The 19,486-nt window shown below is 65.2% G+C and overlaps 2 protein-coding genes across 3 annotated transcripts in view; one reads left to right on the forward strand and one right to left on the reverse strand.

Annotated features, from left to right (window-relative positions):
* Positions 1-428: 428 nt before the first annotated feature.
* OPN1SW (opsin 1, short wave sensitive) lies at positions 429-3,263 on the reverse strand (the record flags this gene model as incomplete). The annotated part of the gene is made up of 5 exons (XM_082280826.1): positions 429-551; positions 1,041-1,280; positions 1,690-1,855; positions 2,095-2,263; positions 2,921-3,263. 5 exons carry the CDS (start codon positions 3,261-3,263, stop codon positions 429-431), a joined length of 1,041 nt encoding a protein of 346 aa, XP_082136952.1.
* A 4,583-nt stretch (positions 3,264-7,846) lies between these two features.
* FLNC (filamin C) overlaps positions 7,847-19,486 on the forward strand; it is a 30,274-nt gene continuing 18,634 nt past the window's right edge. For both annotated transcript variants that reach the window (XM_082280495.1, XM_082280496.1), the window contains exons 1-18: positions 7,847-9,027; positions 10,972-11,220; positions 11,518-11,615; positions 12,022-12,172; positions 12,718-12,836; positions 12,959-13,036; positions 13,595-13,757; positions 14,403-14,603; positions 15,037-15,174; positions 15,534-15,660; positions 16,053-16,189; positions 16,786-16,979; positions 17,129-17,242; positions 17,588-17,731; positions 18,108-18,231; positions 18,650-18,810; positions 18,953-19,043; positions 19,249-19,418. In XM_082280495.1, coding sequence (XP_082136621.1) covers positions 8,691-9,027; positions 10,972-11,220; positions 11,518-11,615; positions 12,022-12,172; positions 12,718-12,836; positions 12,959-13,036; positions 13,595-13,757; positions 14,403-14,603; positions 15,037-15,174; positions 15,534-15,660; positions 16,053-16,189; positions 16,786-16,979; positions 17,129-17,242; positions 17,588-17,731; positions 18,108-18,231; positions 18,650-18,810; positions 18,953-19,043; positions 19,249-19,418 — 2,796 coding nt within the window. In that variant the 5' untranslated portion in view covers positions 7,847-8,690. The remainder of the gene's footprint in view (positions 9,028-10,971; positions 11,221-11,517; positions 11,616-12,021; positions 12,173-12,717; positions 12,837-12,958; positions 13,037-13,594; positions 13,758-14,402; positions 14,604-15,036; positions 15,175-15,533; positions 15,661-16,052; positions 16,190-16,785; positions 16,980-17,128; positions 17,243-17,587; positions 17,732-18,107; positions 18,232-18,649; positions 18,811-18,952; positions 19,044-19,248; positions 19,419-19,486) is intronic.

Consider the following 19,486-nt stretch of genomic DNA (forward strand, 5'->3'; position numbering starts at 1 on the left):
TCCCTCCCTGCCATGGGGCACAGCCACTCCCAGGACCTGTCCCACCCTGCTGTGGGGCACAGCTACCCCTGGGACCCCCAGCCCAGCCAACCATGGGGCACAGCCACCCCCAAGACCCCTGTCCCATCCCACCATGCAGCACAGCCACCCCCAGGCTCCCCCATTCCCACCCTGCTGTGGGGCACAGCTGCCCTTAGGATGCCCATCCCATGGATCCCCCTTCCCATGGGCCCCAGGTGCTCAGTGGGTCCCCGTTGCGCTCAGACCGCGGCCATGGTTTATTGTCCCACCCGCGCTACATCCTAGGCTGGCCGGGACCCCCAGGCCCCCAGGGCAGTGCCAGCCCCACACTGGGGGCAGCTGGGGGGTAGCTGGGGGTCCCGGGGGGCAGCCGGGGGTCCCGGGGGCTGGGGCGGTGCCAGAGCCCCTCAGCTGGGGCTGACCTGGCTGGAGGACACAGAGGAGACCTCAGTGCGCTGGGCCGAGCTGGACACCTCGGACTCGTCTGACATGGGCCGCCCGCACACCGTCTCCATGATGCAGGCGCGGAACTGCAGGGACACAGACAGGTGACACGGGGTCACAGGACAGGGGACAGCTCAGCCTGGGGGTCCCACTGGTCCTGTGTCCAGCCCTGGCACTGTCCTCACACCCTCTGATGCCGCATTGGCCCCATCTCCTGTCCGTGGGGTCATGGTACCCCCAGCCATGCAAGTGTTCCCGGGTGCCCCTTATACCCCACATACCCCATCTCCAGGTGTCCCTGGTCCCCAGATGTCCTTGGGCAACCCTGCATGCTCCTGTTGCCCCAGTGTCCTGAGGTGTCCCCTCACAGGGATATCCGTGGGTGTTCCCCATGCTTGGGAGTCCCTGGGTGTCCCTGGTCCTCAGATATGCTTGGGCACCCCTGGATGCCCCCATCACCTGGTGTCCCGGGTGTCCCCCCTATCCCATGTGTCCCGGGTGTCCCATCTCCTGGGTGCCCTGGATGTCCCCCCTATCCCATGTGTCTGCGGGTGTCCCGGTGTCGCTGGTGTCACCTGTTTGTTCATGAAGCAGTAGATGATGGGGTTGTAGACGCAGGCGCTCTTGGAGAAGAAGGCAGGGACGGTGACGAGGCGCAGGTCGAGGCCATGGTCGCGGTTGTTCACCATGTACATGGCCAGCGCCGCGTAGGGGACGTAGCACAGGCAGAAGGACCCGACCATGACCACAACCATGCGTGACACCTCCCGCTCCGCCTTCTGTGTCGTGGCCGACTCCTGCTGCTGCGCCGCCACCTGCGCCGGCGATAGGACACCTCGGGCCTGCCCGGGCTGCTGGCCCCCTGCCCCCCCATCCCCTGTCCAGCCCCCTGACCCCCTGCCCAGTCCTGTGCCCGTGCACCTGTCTGCCCCCCACCCATCCTCCCGCCTGTGCTCCTGCCCAGCCTTCTGTCCAAGCAACCTCCCCTCCCTTCCTGCATCCCTTCATCCCTCCAGTCACCTCTCCCCTGCTCCTGCTCCCCATCCTGCCCTCCCTTCCTCCCCGCTTCCAGGCAATTCTCCATCTCTCCATCCCTTGTTCTCTCCCTCCCTCCCTTCTGACCCCCAGCCCCTCTTCACTCTTCATCCCTCCCCCTCAGGCACAAGTGTGCCTGACCCCGATGCCCCCCATGTCCCCCATGTCCCCCGTGCCCCTGGGACTCACGGCCCGCAGGGCTCTGAGCAGCTGGGAGTAGGAGAAGATGATGAGGGAGAGGGGGACGAGGAAGCAGAAGATGAAGAGGAACCAGGTGTAGTACTCGCTCTTGTACTTGGTGCCGACCGTGTACCAGTCAGGGCCGCAGGAGCACTGCAGCCCCTCGGGGACGTACCTGCAGCACCTGTGCTCAGCCCCTGCTCTGCACCGTGTGGCACCCCCCTGGTGCCCCCACAGCACCCCATGGCACCCTGTGGCACCCCACGGCACTTCTGGTGTCTCAAGCACTCACCTGGCACCCTCATGGCACCCCTGTGACCCACCCATGGCACCCCAGTGACCCCCCACTTGCCACTCCTGGAGCTGTTCCACACCCCGCTCACCCCCTGCCCGCCGTGCCCGCCATGTCCTCACCTGCTCCAGCCAAGGAAGGGGGGGATGGCAATGCTGATGCTGATGACCCAGGTGGCCGCCACGACCAGCAGCGCATGGCGGGAGGTGAAGCGGAAGTTGCCAAAGGGTTTGCAGATGACGATGTAGCGCTCGACGGCCAGGAAGGCCAAGGACCACCCTGTCACCAGCCCTGGGGAAACACGGCTGCTGGCCTCACACGCCGCCCGTGGCCACCAGGGCCACCAGGGCTACAGGTCACCCCAACGCCCGTAGCCCCCCTGGCCACTGGGTGATCACAAGTCCTACAACCTCAGCAGAATGTAGTAATCACCCCTACCTTCAGCCATACCTTCAGACCTCACTCCAGCCACAACAGATCACAGGGTTCAACCCTACCCATGGCCCTTACCCATTTTGTCACCTCCAGCCCCACCAGACCACGATGATCACTCCAATTCCCCCAGCCCCAGAAGAATGTGATGGTCACCCCCACTTCCAGCTCCACCAGATCCCAGTGGTCACCCCAAATCCTATAGTCCCACCAGACTACAGTGGTCAACTCCTAAAGGTCCAGCAGGTCACCTCAATGCTTGCACCCCAGCAGCCCGTGGCTGTCAGCCCAACTGTTACAGCCTCAGTAGAATGTGGTGGTCAACAATACCTCAAGCCCTACCAGACAGACCATGGTGGTCACCCCAAACCTTCCAGCCCCATGATGGTCACCCCATGATGGTCACCTCAAATCCCACAGCCCCAGGAGATCACAGTGGCCACCTCTGGCCCCAGCAGCCCCCAGTGGTCACTCCATCACCTCTGGCCCCAGCAGCCCCCAGTGGTCCCCTTGTACCTCCGGTGGCCCCCGCAAAGCCCTCCAAGGCACACATGTGCTTCCCGAAGATGAAGTATCCCTGGGAACTGGAGATGAAGACAGTGAAGACGCTGAAGATGCAGCACAAGAAGCCGCTGAAGGAGATGTTCACCAGGATGTAGTTGAGTGGCTGCCGCAGCTTCTTGTACTTGACGGTGACGATGAGGACAATGGCGTTCAGGGGGGTGCCCACCACGAACACCACGCCCATGAAGATGGTCTGCAGGTAGAAGGCCCACATGGGCGCGATGTGGTACTGGGGCCCATCCCAGGGCCCCACCGCCGACTGGTTCTTGAACAGGTAGAACTCGTCCTCGTCCATGGTGGCAGTGGGGGGGGGGCAGCGCCCACCCCTCTGATATACCCTGCGCCCCCAAAGCCGCTTAGGGGGGATCAGGGCTCAGCCCGGCCAAACTTGGGGATTAGGGTGGGCTAAACCAGGCTCAGCGCCTAATCGGCCCCCTGAGCCGGGTCGAGCCGATTGCCGGTGCTCTGGGGGATTTGGGGAGGAGCGGATGGAAGGGCTCCCCCCCACAGCTGGGTATGGGGAGGGTCCCCAGGGGTCTCCCAGCTTGATCCTGCTCCTCTTGGGGTGTTCAGGTGTCCCCAGGTGTTCCCAAGCCCAGTCTTGGTCCCACCACGATGGCCAGAGTCCTGGTCCTGGTCCCACCAGGATTCTCAGTGCTCCCCAGGGGTCCTCAAGCCCAGTTGTGCTCCCCCTAGTATGGCCAGGTATCCGCAGAGGTCCCCAGGTGCCTCCAACCTCGATCCCGCTCCCCCAGGATGGCCCAGCCCTGGATGCCTTGGGAAGAACTTGGAATTTCCCTCAGGAGGTCACCTGCTGCCCCCACCCCAGCACCCCAGGGTGCCCCCCGCCAAGTGCCTCCCCCCTCAAGCGATTGTCCCCAGTTCTGGGCCTGGGGAAGTCAGGAGCCCTGTGCTGGGCAGGTCCCAAGTGAGGTGGGGGGAATCTGGGGGTACCAAGGGGTGGGGGGGAAGACTGGGGGGGCACTGCTTGAGGCAGGGTGTCTGACAGGGGGTGTTCATTTTGGGGGTGCAGTGCTGGGGGGCCACTTTGGGGGTGCACTGCTGGGACTCAAATCCCAGAAGACTCCCAGCGTTTCCTGCCCTCCCTCCCCGCCTTGCCCTCCCCCAGGCTGTGGAACCCCCGGGGAACAGGAAGGATGAGCAGAAGCTGCTTAGGGGGGGGATTAGAGGCGCTGGGGCCCCCCCGGGCTGGGGGCACCTATAAAGGCCGGTGCAGGGACCAGGCTGTGGCACCCGGGACCCCCATGGAAGGGGTGCTCAGGCGGGGGGGACGCCTCCAGGAGAAGCTGTGTCCTGGAGAGTGTGTGTGGGGTGCCCACCCTGGGGGTGCCCTGGGGTACCCCTGGGGTTGTGTCCAGCTCTAGGGCAGAGATGGAGACAGGAGGGCTCAGGGATGGGGCCAGGGGAGGAACAAGGGGATTGGGTGAGCTGAAACCCCAGCCCATGTTTTACTGGGCAGTACTGGCTGGACTGGGCTGTACTAGATCATTCTGGCCTGTACTGTACTGGTTTGTACTGGGCTGTACTGTATCCTTCTGGGCTGTAATGGGCTATACCGGACTGCACTGGGCTGCACTGCCCTGTATTGTATCATATGGGATTTTACTGTGTCATACTGGGCTGTACTGCTCTGGTCATACTGCACCAGGGTGTACTGGGCTGAACAGGGTCGTAGTGGGCTGTACTGGGCTCTACTGGATCAGGTCAGCTCTGCTGGTGCTGTACTGGGCATCCCCATGGAGGGGCACCCCCAAACAGGCATCCCCCAAATGGTTGCCACAGGGATGGTGATCCAGGGGACAGACACCCCACGAAGGGTCCCCATATCCCTCTCTGTGTGCCCACCGTGTTCCCCATGGAGCTGCGGTCACTAGGGACACCAAGGCCATGGGGCTGTGGAAGGGTAGACACAACACAGGAGGAGTGGGGGCCATGGCAGAGCTGGGGCACAGTGGGAAACAGTCAGGCCTTGGCAGGGGCTGCCCAGGGAGGTTTGGGGTCCCCATCCCTGGAGGTGTTCAAGGAAGGCCCAGATGTGGCACTCAGGGCTCTGGGCTGGGGACAAGGTGGGCATTGGGCACAGCTGGGACTCCAGGGCCTTGGAGGGCTTTTCCAGCCTCAGTGGTTCTATGGTTCTGCGACTCTAGGATGGTGGCCATGGAGCAGGGAAGGGACTCAGGGGGCAGTGGGGTGGTGCAGAGCAGCTGCTTCCCCCGTGGGTGCAGAGAGAGGTGCCGAGTGCGGGGCTCCGGGGGCTGCAGCACCAGCCCTGCCAGGACCTCCCAGTGCCCACCAGTGCTGGCAGCACCAACCCCCTGGCACCCCCTGGTACTGGCAGCACCCCTGCCACACGGGACCCATGGCCCCCACAGCCCCCCCAGCGCTCTGTCTGTAGCACCCATGGGACTCCCAGGCCCTCCAAGTCCCTGCTCTTGTGCCCTCCTGGATGTGGCCCCACACGTGTCCCTGCTGTCCCCACGGCCATATTCCCTGTGTCCCACTGTCCCTGTCCCTTGTGCCCCCCAGCCCTGTCCCCCTTGTCCCCATGGCCATGTCCCCAGTGTCCCCCTGTTCCCCTCTCTGTGCCCCCATGCTGCCCATGGTCCCCTCCTCTGCTTCCAACCCCAGTGCCCAGAGGAAACCCAGGGACAGGATGGGGGGACACGGGACTCGGGGTGTCACCGCAGGGGGCAGTGGCTCTGCTCTCTGTCTCCTCCCCAGGAGACACTGGCGGAGCCAAGTCCTTTGTCCCTTCATCATTGTCTCCACCATCATCTTCCTCTGCCCCGACTGCCACAGAGCCGAGACTCCAGAGGGCACCGGGGCGCCCTGTGAAGCACCCTGGCCCCCCTGGCTCCCCCTGACCTGCCCCGGCAGCATCCTGAACCCCCATCCTCGACTATACTGACCCCCCTGGAGCGCCCTGACTGCTTAGACCCACCTGGACACCCTCGACCTCCCCAAAAATCCTGACCCCCACGTCCCAGACCACCCTGACCCCCCAAACAATCTACTCGCTCCCCTTCCTACACCTGCCATGGGTTTGAGGGTCCCGGTGGGGGACCCCCTCGCGTTTCACCTCCACCCCGTTGCGTGCCCCCCAGCCCCCTCCCCCGGGATATTTTGGGTGATGGTGTGTTGGGGTGCCCCCCCACCGCGTGCCCCCCCGGGTATTTTGGGTGCCGGTGCGTGGCTCTGACTCGGCAGGTTATTTTTAGGTGTTGGCGCAGGCGCCACCACGTCACCCCCCCCACGTCACCCCCCCACGTCACCCCCCTGTCACCCGTTGTCACCTCGGGGTGCACCCACACCGCACCCCCCCCCCCCGCTGGAAGCTTCCAGGGCAGGCACCGGAACAGGGGGGAACACGATACCCCCCAAATTACCCCCCCAAAAGGACCCAGATGTGGGTCACCCAAGTGTCCCCGCACGCCCCTCTCAGGGGTCTCGAGAAGGCCTCGAGAGTAGGGGGGGACACAAGAGAGTTTCGGGGGGCAGCGGGGTTCAGGGGTCGCCCCCAAATATGACCGAACCCCCTGCCCAGCCATGTGTCACTGCTATGGGGAAACTGAGGCACGGCCAGGGGGACCACAGCTGGAGTCACCGGGGGAGAGTGGGGTGCAACCGGGGGGTGCTGGGTGGGGGTTCCACGCCGGGGGTGGTTCTGGGGGGGGTGTCCCGGTGGGTTTCCCCGGAGGGGGATCCTGAGGGGGTTTGTGGGGGCTGGGCGAGGATTTTTATGTGAGTTTTTCCGGGGTTCCCAAGTGGGAAGGGAGGAGCGAGGGGGTTCCGAATAAGTTTAGGGGGCATCTTTGCGGGGTGTTTTGGGGTGTGTTGCGCTGCTGGGGGGCTGCGGTATTGGGGTGCCTGCAGTGTTGGGGTATCAAGGTACAGGTATATCAGGATAACAGGGTGTTGGGGTGCCCGGGCTATAGGGTGCTGGGGTTTTGGGGTGTCGAGGTTGCAGGTATTTGGGATTATTGGGGGTGGATTTTGGAGTTTGGGGGTGCCTAGATTTTGGGGTTCCAGGGTTGTGGGGTTTTGGGGCGTCACAGTTTCGGGGATGTCTGGGTGCCAGGATTTGGGGTACCAGTGTTTCAGGGTAGGGAGGCTGGGGTACTCGAGGGCCGAGGTTTGGTGGTGCTGAGTTTTGAGGATGCCGTTCAGGCATGCCAGTGGTTCAGCATGCAAAGGGTTGGGGGTGCCAGTGTCTGGGGGCGGGGGGTGGGGGTTTTGAGGTGCCAGAGTTTAGGAGTTTGTGGCACTGGACTTTAGGGAATTTGGGGAGTTTTGGGGTGTTGGGGTGCCACTGTTTGGGAGTTTGTGGGTGCCGGCATTCTGGGGTGTTTCTACTTGTGAGTGTCAGTGTTTGGGTGTGCCGGTTGTTTGGGGTTACTGTTTTGGGGAGTTGGTGTCTGGGGGTTTGTGGGTGCCGGCGTTTTGGGGTGTCAATATTTGGGAGGGTCGGTGTTTGGGTGTGCCAGTGTTTGAGGTTACTGAGGTTTTAGGGACGTCGGAGACTTAGGGGTGCTGATGTCTGTGCGTTTTCAGAACTGCTGGCATTTGGGAGTTTCGGGGGTGCCGGGGTTTGGGGGTCCGGGGTGTGCTGGGATCCGGGGTTTGGGAGGTGCCGCATTCCGGGGTTTTGAGGGTCCCGGAGTGCGAGGTTTGGGGAGTGCCGAAGTCCGGGGGTTTTGGGGGTGCCGGTATCTGGGGGTCCGGGTGTGAGGCCGGGGCTATAAATAGCGACGGCCGGGCCCCCCGCCCCCTGACCGCTCGGGCGGTCTTTCCGTCCCTCCTGGTCGGTCCCTCCCCGGGACGGGGCGGGCCGGGCCGGGGCAGCGCTTAAAGCCGCCGCCGCCCCCGGCCCCGCCACTTGCCGCCGTCGCCCCCGGCCCAGGAACCTTCCTGGAAAGCAGCGCGAACACTCAGGACCCCACCGCGAACCGCCGCTCCGGGAACTCATCGGAAACCGACCCGGGAACCCGCCGGACCCCCCATCCCTCCGGGACCCGCCGCTCCGCTCCGGGAACCCACCGGGAACCAACCCCAGCACCGGGAACTTGCACCGGGACAGACCCAGGACACCAGCCCCCGATTCCGGGAATAGGGACGCCTACCCGGGACACCGGAACCGAGTAGCGAGACCCTCTCGGGACACCGGGACTGAGACGGGACCCCGTCCCCAGGCACCCGTACTGACCCCGGGAACCGGGACCCTCCCTGAGCACTGGGACTGACCGAGGACACCGTCCCCCATCTCCGGGAACTGGGACCCCATCCAGGACACAGACACCCACCTGGACCCCCACCCAGGAACCGGGACTGACCCAGGACGCCATCCCCCCCAGCACCGGGACCCCATAGCGGGCACCAGCACCCACCCAGGGCCCCCACCCAGGACACCAGCTCTGACCCAGGACACCGTCCCCAACCCAGGACACCGTCCCCCAGCACCGGCTTTGCCACCGGGACCCAGAACCCTCACTCCGGGCACCCACATTGACCCAGGACTCCCACAGTGATTTGGGACCCACACCCACGGGACCAGGATCCCTTCAGGGCACTGGGACTGACCCAGGACTCCCACCCAGCACCAGGAGTGACCCAGGACTAACCCCCCCCCCCCCCCCCCCCTCAGGACCCTCCACACCACTCAGCAAACCCCCTGCTCATCGAGGACCCCCCCAGCCCCTCCAGGATGAACTCTACTTTTGAGGCAGCACCGGGTGAGGACCCCGAGGAGCTCCCAGCCACCGAGAAGGACCTTGCAGAGGACGCGCCCTGGAAGAAGATCCAGCAGAACACGTTCACGCGCTGGTGCAATGAGCACCTCAAGTGTGTGCAGAAGCGCATCGTGGACCTGCAGCGTGACCTGAGTGACGGGCTGCGCCTCATCGCGCTGCTCGAGGTGCTCAGCCAGAAAAAGATGGGGCGCAAGCACCACCCGCGCCCCAACTTCCGCCAGATGAAGCTGGAGAACGTCTCAGTGGCCCTCGAGTTCCTGGAGCGGGAGCACATCAAGCTCGTGTCCATTGGTGGGTGTGCAAAGGGCATGCGGGGGGGAACAGTGTCCATGAGTGGGTGTGCAAGGGGTGTGTGAGGGGGGAAAGGGCGAGTGTGCTGGAGGGTGGAAGAGGAACGGGAATGGTGAGTGTGCAAGGGCAGGGGCAGTGGTGGTGGAGTGGGAATCGAGTGACTGTGAGAACAGAGGAGTGAGGATGGGGCTGACGATGAGCGTGCAAGGGCAAGGCCAGTGGACAAATGAGTGTGCAAGGGTTGGTGTGACGGAGGGATGGGAAATTGAGGGTGAGTGTACAAGGGCAGGGGTGGACAAGTGGGGATGTGAGTGAGTGTGTAAGGGGAGGAGATGGATGAGTGTGAAGAGGATGAGAGTGCAAGGGTGGGAGATGGAGGAGTGGGACTGAAGGATGGGTGTGAAAGGGGCATGATGGACAAATGAGGATGGGCCCGTAGGTGAGTGTGCAAGAGTAGGGTGATGGATAAATGGGAATGGAGGATGAGTGTGCAAGAGCAAGGCCGATGGACAGATGAGAATGAGGATGATTGTGCAAGGGGAGGGGTGACAGAGGAGCAGGAGCGGGATGAGTGTGCAAGAGCAGTGGAGGAATGGGAATGGGGGTGAGTGTGCAAGGCTGGACGCAGCCGTGGGGCTGTGGACGTGTGCAAGGGGCGAGTGTGCAAGGGCCGTGCGGGCTGCGGGCTGACCCCGCGCCGGGCCGGGCAGAGCCGGGGGGGTCCGGCCCTGGTGCGAGGGGCCGTGCGGGGGGGCTGAGCTCACGCTTGGCTCGGGGCCGCGCGCGGTGAGCTCAGCGCGGGGGGGACCGGCCCTCGCACGCTCCCGCACCCCTCGCGGGGCCCCAGCGCCCACCCCCACCCGACAGCTGCAGGGTGACCCCCCCGGCATGGGGGGAGGGCTCGCAGCCCCCCCGCACACACGTTCGTGCACAGCCCCCCTCGCACACCCGGGCCCGGGGGGTGCCAGACCCCCTCCCGCGGTGTCACCTCCCCCTCCCCACGCGTGTCTTTGCTCCCTCCCGTGCCCCCCCCCCTCCCCCCCCCAGATGTGACCCCAAGTTTTGGGGATCTCCCAGGTGTTGTCTCCCCGGGAGCTCCCGGCGGGGAGGGGCTTGTCCCGCCCACTCCCACATCTCCCCCATTTCCTCCCTGAAACGCGATCGCTCGTGGGGGGAAGTGGCGGGGGAAGGGAGCGGGGGAGGGTCCGCTCCGCAGGGCGGTGGGGGAGGGACCGGGATGCCTCGGGCCCCCTCCCCCCCCAGCCGTCCCCTGCCTCAGTTTCCCCATCCTGGCACTCAAGGAATCCCTTGGGGAGGTCAGGGGTGTGGCACCCCAGGGTGCCGCGGGAGGTCAGGGGACCCCCCGGGTGCTCACTTGGGGCCCCCCCGGGTGCTGCCAGTGTTGTGCCCCCACCAGGCACTGCCCGGCAGGCTACTGGGGTCCCCCCGCACGGTGTAGGGTACTCGGGGAGGACATGGGGCAGTGTCGGGGAATCCTCAGGCCCACAACAGGGACCCCTCCTTTGCCACGGGGCGTCGGGGTGTTCCCAGGCGGGTGTCGGGGTTCAGCCCTCACTTCCTGTGCCCCGGGGTGTCCCCAGGCAGGTGTTGGGGTGCAGGGTCCCGTGGCACTGCCGTGGGGTGTCGGGGTCCCTGTGGTGGTGCTGTGGGGTTTCGAGGAGCCCCAGGCGGGTCCTCCCATTATCCCCCCCTCCCGCACACAGCCGGGACGGGACCCTGAAGCTGATCCCGGGCTCGGGGCTCTCAGGGTGCGGGGATCCCCCCGGAGGGTTCCACAGGATGTCGGGGTGCCCCGGGGGATGGTGTGGAGTGTCGGGGTCTGTAGGGTGTTGGGGTGCCCCCGGCAGGTCCCGCAGGATGTCGGGGTGCCCCGGGGGCTTCCGAGGGATCTCGGGGTTCAGCCCCCCCGTTTCGCCCCCGCAGACAGCAAGGCAATCGTGGACGGGAACCTGAAGCTGATCCTGGGGCTGATCTGGACCCTCATCCTGCACTATTCCATCTCGATGCCGATGTGGGAGGAGGAGGACGACGACGAAGGCCGCCGCCAGACCCCCAAGCAGCGGCTGCTGGGCTGGATCCAGCACAAGGTGCCGCAGCTGCCCATCACCAACTTCAATCGCGACTGGCGCGACGGGAAAGCGCTGGGAGCGCTGGTGGACAACTGCGCCCCGGGTGAGGAGCGCGGCGGGGGCGGAGGCCATGGGGGCGCGGGGGGCGTGGGAGGGACAAATGGGGGGGAAAACTGCGCCCCCGGTGAGGAGGGAGTAGGGGGCGGGGGGTGCTGGGGGCAGAGGGTGGGACAGGGGGCAGCTGGCAGGGATACTGGGAGGTATGGGGTCCAGGCTGGCTCGGGGGGCACTGATGGAGATGTTGGGGGGCACTGGGTGCAGAAAGGAGGAGGCGCAGGATGGGTGGGTCAGGACGAGGGTCAGGATGGGGGTGCACCCCTGACCCTTCTGGCCCCCCCAGGTCTCTGCCCAGACTGGGAGAAATGGGACCCCAACGAGCCGGTGCAGAACGCTCGGGAGGCCATGCAGCAGGCAGACGACTGGCTGGGAGTCCCCCAGGTATGGGGCACAATGCGGGACATGGGGGACGCTGGAGGTCTCCCGGGTACAGGGCATGGGGGGGGCACTGGCTGTCGCCCAGGTGCAGGATGCAGGGGAGGAACACGGGGGGGCACTGGGAGAGGATACTGGGGGTGCAGGGGTGTGTCTGGGGGGCGTCCTTGGGGATCCACAGGGCTCCCTGGGCATTTGGGGTACCCCATGGCACCTGTGGGTGTGGTAGGGGTGTGGGTGTGGGGGGATTCCCCAGCAGGGTGGGGAGGGTCTGATGGGTGTCGGGGGTCTCAGGAGGGTCAGGCAGGTGTTAGGAGGTCCCTCCTGGTAGTGGGGTGCATGGTGCACCCAGCAGGGTCCTCCTGGGTGGGGGTGCTGGGAGGGTCTGACCGGTGTTGGGCTTCTCCCCCAGGTGATCGCCCCCGAGGAGATCGTGGACCCCAACGTGGACGAGCACTCGGTGATGACGTACCTGTCCCAGTTCCCCAAGGCCAAGCTCCGGCCGGGGGCCCCCCTGCGCCCCCGCCCCCCCCAGCCCGGCCGTGCACGTGCCTACGGGCCTGGTACGGGGGGCTCAGGGGGCTCAGGGGGGCGTGAGGGGATGTGGAGGTTTGTGGGGGCACCAGGAGGCTGGGGACTTGGCACAGATGGGACACATGAGGGGCACGGACCCCACGCAGGGGGAGGTCAGGGCACATGGGGGCTGGCACAGGGGGCACACGGAGAGGGGTACTGGGTGGGGGACATGGGGGGGGGCTCAGGGGGAACCCAGCACAAGAGAGCACCTGGGGGCTATCGGCTGTCAGGGCATGACAGTAAACCATGGGCCCCCCCCAAGCCCAGGGACTCCTCTCCAGTCCTGGGGTGTTACCTGTGCCCAGGGACACCTGAGGGACATCCCAGGGTGTCCATCTGCACCCAGGGTTCTCCAAGAGTCCCCCCATGCCCAGGGACCCCTCAAAGTCCCCTCAAGCTCGCCCACCCATACTCGGGAGACCACCATTGACAATCTGGACCCCCCTGCTACCACCAAGGACAGCCTGGGGCCCCCAAGTCCTGGGGGGTTGTGGGATGCTGGGGGGTTGTGCTCACTCCTCCCACCCTGCAGGCATCGAGCCACAGGGGAATGTGGTGCTGCGCCCAGCCCAGTTCACGGTGGAGACCCTCGAGGCAGGGACGGGCGAGGTCCTTGTCTATGTTGAGGACCCCGAGGGACACACTGAGGAGGTACAGGGGACCCTGGCTCCATGTCTGGGGAATCCCCCCAGTCTCCCTCTCTGGGAGACCCCCCAGTGCCCCAGCTCTGTGTCACCCCCTCTCCCCGGTTTTGGGGCCTCTTCCCATCCCAGGCCAAGGTGGTCCCCAACAACGACAAGAAGCGAACATACAGCGTCACCTATGTCCCCAAGGTCGGGGGGCTGCACAAGGTGAGCCCCTTGGTGACCCCCCCAAGGCACCCCTTCTGTGACATCCTCTTGCTGCCCTCCCTGCAACACCCCTCATGATGCCCCAGAACATGCCCCCTGTGATGTCCCCGGTGACACCCCCACCCCGTGACACTCCCCCACTCTCAGAGTGGTGGCTGCCCCTCCCACGCCCCCCCGCAAGGGGGATGAGGGACACTTGGCACAGTGGGGTTTGAGGGTCCCTGGGGGGCTCCCTTGGGGTCCCCTGGGGACGGCCCTGGGGTGCCCCTATGGGGTCCCTGGGGTGCCACTCTGAAGTCCATGGGGGAGGTGTTGTAATGGGGGGGACCCTGGAGTGTCCCGTTGGGATTCTTGGGTATCCTATGCATTAGGGTCCCTGGGGGGGCAATAGGGAGTCCCAGGGAGGTGGTCACTGCTGGGGGATCCTCTTCAGGTTGTCATCCTAGGGGGGGTCCCGGGGATGTCTCACATGCTGTCTCCATGGGAGTCCATGGGGGATGTGGTGCAGCCATGGGAGCCGTGGTCCCCTGATACCCTTGACGTCCCTGTGCTCTCCAGGTGACAGTGCTGTTTGCGGGACAGAACATTGACGGGAGCCCCTTTGGGGTGACCGTGGGCATGGCTCTGGGCGATGCCACCAAGGTGACGGCACGCGGCCCTGGCCTGGAGCCCGTGGGCAACGTGGCCAACAAGGCCACCTACTTCGACATCTACACTGCAGGTGGGGGCACGGGGGGAGCTGTGGGTCTCTGGGGACATGTCCTTGTGGTGGTGTTGCCATGGCATGGCCAGGTGACTGGGGATGTGCCTTCATGGTGGCATGACCATGGCATGACCCAGACACTTTGAGGACGTGTCCTTGTGGTGGTGTGGCTGTGACATGACTTGGTGGCACTGAGGTCATGTCCTCATGATGACATGGGGTGGCCTGGTGGCTCTGGGGATGTGCTCTTGGAGTGGCAGAGCCATGGCATGACCATGGCATGATCTCATGGTGGCTTGGGGACACGTCCTTCTCATTCCAGGGCCAGGGCATGGCCAGGAGGCTTTGGGGCCATGTCCTCAAGGTGGCTTCAACGTAGCATGATTTGGTGGCTCTGGGGCCATGCCTTCATGGTGACATGGCCATGGGGTGGTCTCATGGTGGCAGGGCCATGGCATGGCAAGTGGCACCAAGACTGTGTCCTTGTGCCGTGGCCATGGGATGGTCTGGTGGCTGTGGGGCCGTGTCGTCAGGGTGACAGGGCCATGGCATGGCTGGGTGACCCTGGGGACCTGTCCTCATGGTGGCCTGGCCATTTGATGGCCTGGTGGCTCCCCATGGTGGCCTGGCCATGGTGCTGAGCCCATGTCCTCGTGGTGACAGGGGCTGGCCCGGGCGATGTGGGGGTGGTGATCACGGACCCCCAGGGCCGGCGGGACACAGTGGAGGTGATGCTGGAGGACAAAGGGGACAACGTGTTCCGCTGCACCTACCGGCCCGTCCTCGAAGGACCACACACCATCTGTGTCACCTATGCTGGCGCTCAGGTCCCCAGGAGCCCCTTCACTGTCAACGTGGCTGAAGGTGAGGCTCCCCCCCAGGTCCCCACTTGGCTCCACAACATTTGTGACCTCTGTAGCTAATGACAACTATCAGAGGCCCCCTGTCACCCAGCGGTGACCACGGTGGCCCCAAGGCACCCAGTGGTGACCGTGGTGGTCCATGACACGAACCATGGGCGAACCCATGGTCCCGTCACACTCCCCAGGGTGTCCCTCTGGCACCCCTGTCCCCAGGGTGTCCCTGTGGCAGCCATCAGTCCAAGGGTGTCCCTAGGGATTGGTTCCTTGTGCCCCTGAGGACCCCATGGCACTCCCTTGTCCCCACAGCATCCCCAAGGCATCCCCATGGGCCCCTCCCAGCCCTGGGGACACCCCATCCCCTCCTGTCCCCGGGGGTTCCCCAGGGACCTCCCGGTGCCTGATGGATGCTGGTGGGTGCTAATGAGAGTTTGCAGCCTGCACCCCCTCAGCGGTCCGGGCCACGGGCCGGGGGCTGCAGCCACGGGGGGTCCGAGTGCAGGATGTGGCTGACTTCAAGGTCCTGACACGGGGCGCGGGCAGTGGGGACCTGCGGGTGACTCTGCGGGGACCAGGTGCGTGTCACTGTGGGGGAGCACGGTGGGGTTGGATGGTTGGGGGGCACCATAGGGTTCTCCATGGGGGGCCCGTGGGTAGGGTCCCACTGGGGGTCCCATGGGCTGAGTGTATGGGTCGGGGTTCCCCATGGAGGGATGGATATAGATGGGAGACCCATGGGGAGTCTAGGGTTGGGGGACACTGGGGGGGGCCACGGGGAGGTGGGTGTGTGGGTTAGGGTCCCGTGAGGGTGTCCATGGAGGTTGGATGGTTGAGGGGCATCCTGGGGTTGACCATGGGTGGGGGGGGCACCATGGGAAGTGCATGGTTGGGGGGTGCTCCTGGGGCGGGTGCCCCATCTGACCCCCTCCCACAGGGGGCACGGAGGAACCAGTGACGGTGCGGGATGTCGGTGACGGCGTCTACGAGTGCGAGTATGTGCCCCGGGTGCCTGGCAGCTACCAGGTGTCCATCACCTGGGGGGGCTACGCCATCCCCCGCAGGTCAGTGGCAAGTGCAGGGGTCCTGGCAGGGGGAAGTGAGTGGGGTGGGTTTGTGCGGGGGGGAGGGGTGGTGTACAAGCCCCGCCCCTCACTGCCCCTCCACCCCCCCAGCCCATTTGAGACGCAGATGTCTCCCTGGGGGTGAGGGGTTTTGGGGCATGTGGGGGGTGTGTGTGGGGTACAAGCCCTCCCTTATCCCCCCAACCTATTTGAGGTGCAGGTGTTCCCCCAGGGGTGGGAGATGTTTGGGGGGGCTGGGGGTGCAGCTGTGTGCAGGTGTAGTATAGCCCCCTCCCCCCTATTCCCCCCAGCCTGCTCGAGGCGCAGGTGTGTGGGGGTGGGAGTGTACAGGTGTGTTACAGCCCCCCCTCACACCTACCTGTTCCCCCCAGCCCGTTTGAGGTGCAGGTGTCCCCACAGCCAGGGGCACAGAAGGTCCGGGCCTGGGGGCCGGGGCTCGAGGGCGGGGTTGTGGGACGCCCCGCAGACTTCGTGGTTGAGGCCATCGGCACCGAAGTGGGGACCCTTGGTGAGCCGGGGGGGATGTGGAGGTGGGGGGCACTGTGGTGGGGACCCTGGGTGAGCCCTGAAGAGAGGGTCAGGGGCACCATGGTGGGGACATGAGGACAGGGTTGGGGGTAGTGTGGTGGGAACAGGGTGGGGAGCTACATGGTGGGGACAAGAGCATGAGTGGGTGACACCCTGTTGGGGACATGGGGACAGAATGGGGGGGCGCCATGAGGGGATGCAGCACTCTGAGGGGTGTCACTGTGGCGGGGACAAGGGCAGGGAGTGGGTGAAACCCCACTGGGGACATGGGGACAGGCTGGAGGATGGGTGCCATGGTGGGGTCCCCAACTGCTGGGGTGACACAGGCACACAAAGATGGGGACATGGGGCAGGCTGGGGTTGGGGTTGGCCCCAGTGGGGTCGTGGGGACATGGGTGGTGCCACCCTGGGGACGTGGTCACAGAGAGGGGACAATGCTCTCAAGGTCCCCGCTGCGGGGACATAAAGACATGTTAGGTGGCACCCTGCTGGGGGCATGGGCACAGAGCGGGGACAAGGATGGGGTCTGGGGCTCCTGGCATGGGCACAGGGTAACGGTGGCTGTGGTGCCCCCAGGGTTCTCCATCGAGGGCCCATCCCAGGCGCGCATCGAGTGTGATGACAAGGGCGATGGCTCGTGCGATGTGCGGTACTGGCCCACGGAGCCAGGGCTCTACGCTGTGCACGTGGTCTGTGACGACGAGGACATCCGGGACAGCCCTTTCATGGCTGACATTCGCCCCGCTCCCCCCGACTCCTGGCCTGACAAGGTGCTGCAGCCCATGGCAACCCACAGATCCCCACTGTGCCCTTGTTCCCCATAGTGCCCTGCTGTGCCCCACTGCACCCCATTACGCCTCACCTGTGGGTGCTGGGGGTGCAAGCACCCCATTGCATCCTCCTAACCCCCTCTCCACAGGTGAAGGCCTTCGGGCCGGGCCTGGAGCCCACTGGCTGCATCGTGGACCGCCCAGCCGAGTTTACCATCGACGCCCGTGGTGCCGGCAAGGGGCCTCTCAAGCTCTATGCACAGGTGGGAACTGTAGGGGGGCTGTTGGGTGGTGCTGGGGGCCATGGAGTGGTGCTGGGTGCTGTTGAGTGACATTGGGTGGTGTTGAGCACCTCTGAGTGCTGTTGAACACTGTTGGGTTCCATTTAGTGTTGTTGGGCACCATTGGGTGCCCTTGAGCACTACTGGGTGCTGTTGGGGACCGCTGGGCACCACTGGGTGCCGTTGGCCAACACTGAGTGCCATTGGGTGCTGTTGGGCGCCGTTGGGTGCCGTTGGCCAACACCGAGTACCATTGGGTGCTGTTGGGTGCCGTTGGCCAGCACTGAGTGCCGTTGGGTTCCCTCACCTTCCCTCTGCTGGTCACAGGACGCCGAGGGCTTCCCTATTGACATCAAGGTGAAGGACAATGGTGATGGCACCTTCCACTGTGTCTACGTCCCCACCAAGGCCATGAAGCACACGGTCATCGTCGCCTGGGGGGGAGTCAACACCCCCAACAGCCCCTTCCGTGTGGGTGTCATAGGGGGCCCATGGGGTGCTGGGGTGGCTATGGGAGGGGGTGCTGGTCATGGAGGGTGTTAAGGTGTCAGATGTGGGGCACAGGGGTCCTGTGGGGATGGGGGGCCAGGGTGGGGCTGGGAGCCCATGGGGTGATGTGGTTGGAGAGGGGGGTCTCATGGGGTGCTGGATGTGGGGATGGGGGTCCCAGACCTATAGGGTGCTGGGGAGGGGTTGGAGGTCCCCTGAAGTACTGGGGATGGGAGTCTGTGGAGTGGTTGGAGGGAGGCAGGGTGCCAGTGGCAGGGTTGGAAGTCCCAGTCCCATGGGGTGCCAGGGAAGGAGGAGTCCGTGCCCCTGCCCCACATGTGACACTGTGGGCCCGCAGGTGAGCGTGGGTGAGGGCAGCCACCCCAGCAGGGTGAAAGTCCACGGGCCGGGTGTGGAGAAGACGGGGCTGAAGGCCAACGAGCCCACCTACTTCACTGTGGACTGCAGCGAGGCTGGACAGGGTGGGTGCCATGGAGGGGGGCACCCTGGGAACTCCTCTGAGGGCATGAGGCCTATGTCCCTGGGCCAGCATCCCTGGTCCTGGACCATTGCCGTTGGTCCTGCTCCATCATCCCTGGATCAAGGGTCCTTCATTCTGAGCCCATCAATTCTGGTCCTGGTCCTGCATCCCTGGTCCAACTTCCCTGATCCTGCATCCCTGCTCCTGGTCCATTGTCCCTGCTCCTGGTCCAGGATTCCTGGGCCTGCATCCCTGTTCCTGCACCTGCATCCCTGGTCCATAATCTCTGATCACGGTCCATCAGCCCTGATCCTGTCCATCAGCCCCAGTCCTGATCCAGCCCTCTGCCCCATGTGCCTGGTTCCACTCCTCGCTGTCCCCCTGGCGAGTGGGTGCCACTGACCCGGCCAACCCCACAGGTGACGTCAGCATTGGCATCAAGTGCGCCCCAGGAGTGGTGGGGCCTCTCGAGGCAGACATTGACTTTGACATCATTAAGAATGACAATGACACCTTCACGGTCAAGTACACAGCGCCAGGCGCGGGGCTCTACACCATCATGGTGCTCTTTGCCAACCAGGTGAGAGTTCCGGGACTGCCCCACATCCCTGAGGGCCCATCCCCCACTCTGTGGGGTGCCCCCAGCCCCCAAGGGCCTGGTGGGGCTGGAGCTTCGACCCCGTGGTGCCGCTGTGTCACTGTGCCCTGGTTTTGGTCCCCAGGAGATCCCCTCCAGCCCCTTCCGCATCAAGGTGGATCCATCCCACGATGCCACCAAGGTCAAAGCTGAGGGACCTGGGCTGAGCCGCACAGGTGAGGGGCCAGGGGCAGTGGGGTGGGGATGGGGGACATGGGCTGGGGGTGATGGGTGCTGTGAGTGCCGTGGGTCCTGCATTGGCTGACAATGGGGTGCAGGGGTGGAGGTGGGGACCCCCACCCACTTCTGGGTGCTGTGGGGCAGGGACTGTGGGTCCTGTGGATGCCATGGGTCCTACAGTGACTTGACGATGTGGTGCAGGGGTGGAGGTGGGGACCCCAACCCACTTCCGCGTGCAGACGCGGGGGGCAGGGAAGGCTCCCCTGGACGTGCGGTTCATGGGGACGGGGCCTGGCCCGGCTGTTGCTGACTTCGAGGTCATCGACAATCACGACTATTCCTACACTGTCAAGTACACCCCGCTGCAGCAGGTGGGTCCTGGGGGCACCCTGACCCTGGAAGGGGGCACCCTGACCCATGGTGGGGCCCCCCAACCGCT

Source organism: Coloeus monedula, assembly GCF_965178545.1.
Source record: "Coloeus monedula genome assembly, chromosome: 4".
Taxonomy (NCBI): Eukaryota; Metazoa; Chordata; class Aves; order Passeriformes; family Corvidae; genus Coloeus; species Coloeus monedula.